The following is a 6,030-nucleotide window of genomic DNA, read 5'->3' on the forward strand; positions in this document are numbered from 1 at the left end:
CTCAGAACAAATAGAAAATCTTCAGGAACCTTTTCTATTTCTTCTAGATTTTGTTTGTCTAATGACTCCTCTCCTTCACTATCACTGGAAGTTTGTGATAGTTGGGAAACTAAAAACTGGATAGTCTCCGAATCTTTTTTCTGTTTTTCTTTTATATCTTTTATTTCCGATTTTATGTCTTTTATTTCCTTTTGTAGGTCTTGAATGGTACCTAAAGGTTTTTTATCTTTCCTTTTTCAATCAAGAATAGTTGTAAGATCATACAATCCTGTACTAGTAGAAGGGATATTTGTTTCTACAGTTTTAGGTTCTTCTTCTAAGGATTTTTTGAGCTGATCTAGACATTTTTTCTGCTTTTGAGGATTACTAATATGCTGGATTACATCTAAGATCAAGTTTTGTTCCTTTATAAGAACATTGACATGCTTTGATTCATAATCATCATCAGAGTTAGAATCAGAACTAGACGAAGAAGTAGTAACTAGTTCGTCAAATTGAGGATTTTGACCTTCTGAAGACATTTCAGTTTCAGAGTCAGAAGAATATGCTAACAAGGCTTCTATTCGATCTAGGACTTCACCTTCTAAATGAAGTTCCTGGATTTTCCTAGATACTCTGCAATATTTAGATATATGGCCTTTCTTACCACATTTGTAACAAGTAATATCTTTTAAGTTGGCTTTATTTGTTTTAGGCTTATCATATTGTTTTCTGAAAGATTTTCTGTAAGGTTTTTTGTAATAATGTTTTTTATGATGAGTATCATGGTTTTTATCTTTGGATCTAGGACGAAAATCTCTAAATCTTTTAGACGCACTTTTTGTTCCTCTGCTGCAATCACCATCACAGTTCTAATCTTTACCTATAGTAAAATCAAATTGCTTGCAGAAAGATCCTAATTCTTTTTTACTTTTTCTTAATTCCCATTTTAGATGTTTTTGGAGTTTGAGATCTTGACAGATCTCTAGACCTTGTTTTTGTGTTAAACTAATAAGTTGTCCATATGTTAGTTGGTCATAAGGGATGATATGGGAACCAAAAGTTTCTCTAATTTTGTTTCTAACCTTTTCTCCTAACAGGGTTGGGAGACCGGCCAAGAACTTTTCTTTCCAAAATGGTTGCTTAGAGTCTTCCCTAAGCACGACTCTAGAGAGAAATGTTGATTTATACCATTGGAAATCACTAAGTTTTTTACATCTAAGGTTTGACAAAAGGTCTGCGTTTTTATCTTTAAGATGTGTGGAATCTCCTATAAAGTGTAATGGTATAGCAAATATAAGAGTTGACACAACATCTTGAATAGGATTTCCTAGTTCATTTGGAACAGGTCCTCCTTAATCACTTACCTGAACAACATTTAGAATATCTAATTGCTAGATCTTTGTAAGATAATAATCCCACCATCCTTTGAGTTGTCCTGAAAATCCTGCTATAAGGAGTTCAGCTACAGTCCTATCGGAGGTTCCTATTTGGGTTTTATAAGCATTGGATGCCATAGTCATTTGCTGTAATAAGTTTAAGATTTGGTATTAAGACATACCATCAATATTCCATTCGTAAACCGAGGAGGCATTGTACCTAGGCTGGACTAGCATATTAGGTTCATTGCCCAATTCTAATTCCGGATGCCTGGAAGGAATCATAGATAAAGGATTTGGGTTATGGCAGTGTAATTTTTCAATTTTTGGAGACTCTTCCTGAAAAGCTTCTTCATCAGATGTGTTTTCAATTTTTTCTAATACCCCTATGCTCAGTGGTGAATCTTCAACCACTGGGCCTCTACTAGTGGCGGTTTGACCCATACTAGCGGAGGCTTCTATTTTATTAATTTGGTTCTTAATAACCTGAAGGAATTCATTTTTAGCAGTTTTTACCTCATTTTGAGCACTGGCAGATTTTTGATATGGTTTAAAATTAGGTTTTACTTGTTTGCCTTTATCTATCCTTATAGGCTCGATGGATAATTCTGGCTTTTCGACTTGTCTTTCTAGTGTAGAAAGTTGTTTCCCAAGAGTATTTAGACATATATTTGTAAAATTATTCTGAAGAACAACATTTTTTATGTTTACAGAATCGGTATCCTGCAGTTTTTTAATCGGACAAGCATCAACTCTTTGGTTCGCATATGTATAACTAATTTGCCTAAGAGGAGGATATTCCGAGTCAATTGTTCCATCAGGTGTTTCCCAAGATGGAACCTTTTTTCTAATTGTGATTGGTTTTATGGCTTTAAAAGGGTATACAATATTGTTATTACAGGCATATATTTCAAACCAATCAAAGAATAAAATATGAATTTTATTTTTGATTACAAAATTATAAAAATAATCTTGAATCATTTGTCTTTCATTTTGAAAATTCTTAAAGAACCAAGTCCTTTTTTCTAAATTTTCGATTGCATAAAAGTCATTACGTAATAATTTTTTATTTAGGACAAATTCCTTTTCTATAATATTTAATTCATTTGCAATATTTTCTGTTATAGCTGAAGGAGTCGGGGAGCCAAGGGGTGACAGGTTTTGATTCTCTGTGCGAGAACCCACGTAGACTGGTTGAGGTACCTGAGTACTATAGTCTACATTTTGCAAAGATGATGAAGGTATATCTGAAGTGGAATACCTAGCAGGGATGTTGTAAGGCAAGTAAATAGCCCTAGGTAGCTGGTTTTGAAAAATAACCTGATCATCAGTTTTATAAGGCAAGTTTATAACAGAAGGAAGTCTAGAGACTCTTCCTAAGTCAGCTGATTCTGATGATGAGACATTTGAGAACCTAGAACTTGTGGAAACTCTATCAAAACTAATTTTTACTTTACCATCTTGGTATTGAGTTATTTGTTTTAATTGGGTATTAGGCTCTGGAGGAGCTATGTTTTGTGCAAAAGGCTGAACGGCTCCTTCAAGGATCCATTCTTCAGGGAGAGATATTTCTTTCCACTGAATAGGTTTTGGAATGACTATATTAGATCTAGTCAAGTCGGTTTGGAGAAGAAGAGTTTCTCCCTTTTTACTTTGAAATCTGTGTCTAGAGTTAAACGCAGAAATCATGACTTTATAATGAACTTTATATATTAAAGCTACTGGTATAGATCCTTCAATCATTTCATAGTTATGAGTTTTAATTTGGAGGATCAAGCATTTTAATAAATTTTTGTCACTTAAAGAGACGGTAAAGTTTGGATAACAGTCGAAAGAGACTGGTCCTTTGCAAAGACTAGATTCTATCGTTCCTAACAGGGAATCCTGAAAATGGATAAATCTAGCATCTCTAAGTGTTGCTAAAATAGAGGTGTTTAATCCTTCTTTAGTAAGAGGTTTTAGGCCAACTTGAATTAGCCCTATGTGAATATAGTTATAACCTTTAGATATATGTTTTTTAATAGAATTTTGAGAAAGAAGATAAATTGTTTCAAAAGGTTTTGAAAGTTGGATATCTCTTTCTTCAGTTTTTATGGTATAATCAGTTTTAAAGAATTTTAATTTTTCTGAAACATATATTTGATTTTTCTGGACTTTAGGAATTTCCCAATCATCTATATGTTTTTCAAAGTTTTCAATTATTATATCTTCACTGCTAATAAGATTTTTATTTTTAATTGAAGAAGAAGAAGAAGAAACAAAATTAATTCTAAATAGTGAACTCATAATTTTAATATTATACTTATCTTACTATTCTTAACACCTACAAACAGACGGTTAAACCAACGGTGTTGCTGCCTTTTCTAGGTCTTACTGCCGGGACCACCACCCAAGAGACTCAGTGTAAGTATATAATATATATATATATATATATATATATATATATATATATATTAAAAATAAATAAAAAAAAAGTATAGGCGGTGGAGAAAGAGTGGAGGTGAAGTAAAGAAAAGGAAAAATATTTATTTTAATCCCTAAACTTTTACTTCAATTAATTTTTAATTATTAACTAATTAAGTTTTATTCGTTAGTCCAAATTAAAATTAAATAATTTATAAGTCCCGAGCGAATAACTTTAGTGTTAATATTCGCGAAATAATTTGACGAAGCTACCGTCAAATCTTATGGAATTTGGACATAGTAATTTTAATTAAGCGGGACTGATTTGGATCAAATAAATCTTTGGAGATTTATTAAAAATAAAATATAAGTTGGATGCGATAAAAATTATATTTTTATTCGTTTTATATTTTATTGAATTTTTGGTAAAGTTTCACAAATTTTGGAATTAGTCTCTGTTAGGGCTACAGACGACTAATTAAAATCAGAGTTAAAGTGCATGATTGAGCTTGTACCAAATGGTACTTTAGCCATTAAGGATTTCTAAAAATAGAGGATGCCCGCAACTCATTTTCTCTTTTTTCTTTTGTTTATGGTCAGCTGCCTGCTAGTTCTATTGACGTGCCTGCTAGTTAAAAACGGTACGCGCGATTTAGGTTTTGTCGATTTCTCGATTCCGACTTGGATTTCTTCAAGGATCCACACATATTCGAGGTAATAGCCGTTAATTTGAATTCGGTTATCAGTAATTTGAATTCGGTTATTAGTAATTTCGGTTATAATTAAAGTTATGACGTCGACCGTATCGAATCGATTCGACGTTCCGATTGCGGATTATGATTGAATTGGATATCGTTGTGTTGTTTGGAGTATTTTTACGCGTGTAAGCAGGTCGGATTTAGCCCGGGGGATTCGCCCCGTGGCTGTGCGAAATGCACAGTAAAGGTGATGTGCCAACGCACAGCCTGTGCGAGGGCTGTGCGATCGCACAGGCCCTGCTGTGAGAACGCATATCTCAGCTGTGCGAACGCACAGCGATGCCGACGTTAGGGACGGAGCATTTTCGCCCTATTTCAAACAGTGTGTTCGATATTAGTCCAATTGGACTCTGAAAAGTGAACTAGTACGTTTTAAAAGGTTAAAACGTTTATGTAAAGTAAAAGATATTCGGTTTATTAAAACAATGTTAGGTTTTAATAAAGCCCTACATTAATCAAAGTGATTAATGTTATAAAGGACTAGAAGTCCATACCGATAACAGTAATACAAATTGAACGAGAGGTTCAATATCGAGGTAGTTTATACGTTATGTTTATAGAGTCGTCTATAAACATAAATGGTATTTGAGTCTATTGTTTATACGATAGGATTAGAGTTAGAAATTCAATGTCTGATTTGTTTTGACATTTGAATTTTAATTAGATTCGACGAGTGGTCGATTTAACGAGCCAAACACCAACGTGTTTGACTGACAAGCTTGATGGGAGCTTACGTTTGTAGAATGGGGACATCAGTTCTGTGACTTTACTTTGTGTTTTTTTTACTTTTGAATATTTATATTTAAACTATTTTTATATAATAAATCGCATTAGTATAATTAACCATGAAAGATCCATTGGAACAAACTTCCTGTTGGTTTTCAATAGGACTTTGTGATCACCAATAGTACGCTAGATACGAGCCTATGTCTGATATAGAGGTTAGTTAATGTCATTGGGCGTTGGAAGTGCTAGTGACCCGGATTTAACAGTCTGAGACAGCAGTAACGGTTACGGTCACAAGCAATACTGTAATGGCAGTTTCACGGCTACGGTCTAGACACACGGCTTAGACGGCAGTGATTCAGTTCACGGTCTAAGGCCCATGTTGTGTAGGTTGAGACCCATACAATAGTCTGCCTTGTAGGGTTTCATCTGAATTGACTAATTGGTAATATTTAACATATATAAATGTTTTATGTATTTGCGATTTGAATATTCAATTGTAAAATTGTAGACTCGCTCAGAAATATTTATATTTCTAACCCTCCCCAATGTTTACCTTTCAGGGTACCAAGGTTTGAGGTCGGACTTTCGTAATAATTCCGGAAATAATTGTCAACCATACTGTGATACCCCAAAATGTTTATTTATCTAATTGGACCACGTGTCTAGATTAGAGTCGCCAGAGTGGCGATATTGGAAAATTTTACCAAGAATTTAAAGATAAATATATTTTAAGAAGGGCGGTTTCAGGAAAGTAATTATACAGAATTTAATATTATATTTCA

General features: G+C 33.5%; 1 protein-coding gene across 1 annotated transcript; it reads right to left on the reverse strand.

Moving 5' to 3' along the window:
• Positions 1-236: 236 nt before the first annotated feature.
• On the reverse strand, positions 237-1,404 carry LOC126672467 (uncharacterized). The gene is made up of 4 exons (XM_050366417.1): positions 1,347-1,404; positions 1,065-1,249; positions 911-987; positions 237-831 (listed from the first exon to the last, which is right to left on the reverse strand). Exons 1-4 carry the CDS (start codon positions 1,402-1,404, stop codon positions 237-239), a joined length of 915 nt encoding a protein of 304 aa, XP_050222374.1.
• Positions 1,405-6,030: the final 4,626 nt, after the last annotated feature.

This window comes from Mercurialis annua, linkage group LG3, assembly GCF_937616625.2.
Source record: "Mercurialis annua linkage group LG3, ddMerAnnu1.2, whole genome shotgun sequence".
Lineage (NCBI taxonomy): Eukaryota > Viridiplantae > Streptophyta > Magnoliopsida > Malpighiales > Euphorbiaceae > Mercurialis > Mercurialis annua.

Bases quoted from the DNA above. Each gene is read 5' to 3' on its own strand.
- LOC126672467 (XM_050366417.1), bottom strand. From the start codon at position 1,404: ATGGTGGGATTATTATCTTACAAAGATCTAGCAATTAGATATTCTAAA. The intron at 1,250-1,346 runs GTAAGTGATTAA...TACACTTTATAG, and splicing joins ATATTCTAAATGTTGTTCAG to GAGATTCCACACATCTTAAA. The intron at 988-1,064 runs GTTAGAAACAAA...ACAACTTATTAG, and splicing joins CAACCCTGTTAGGAGAAAAG to TTTAACACAAAAACAAGGTC.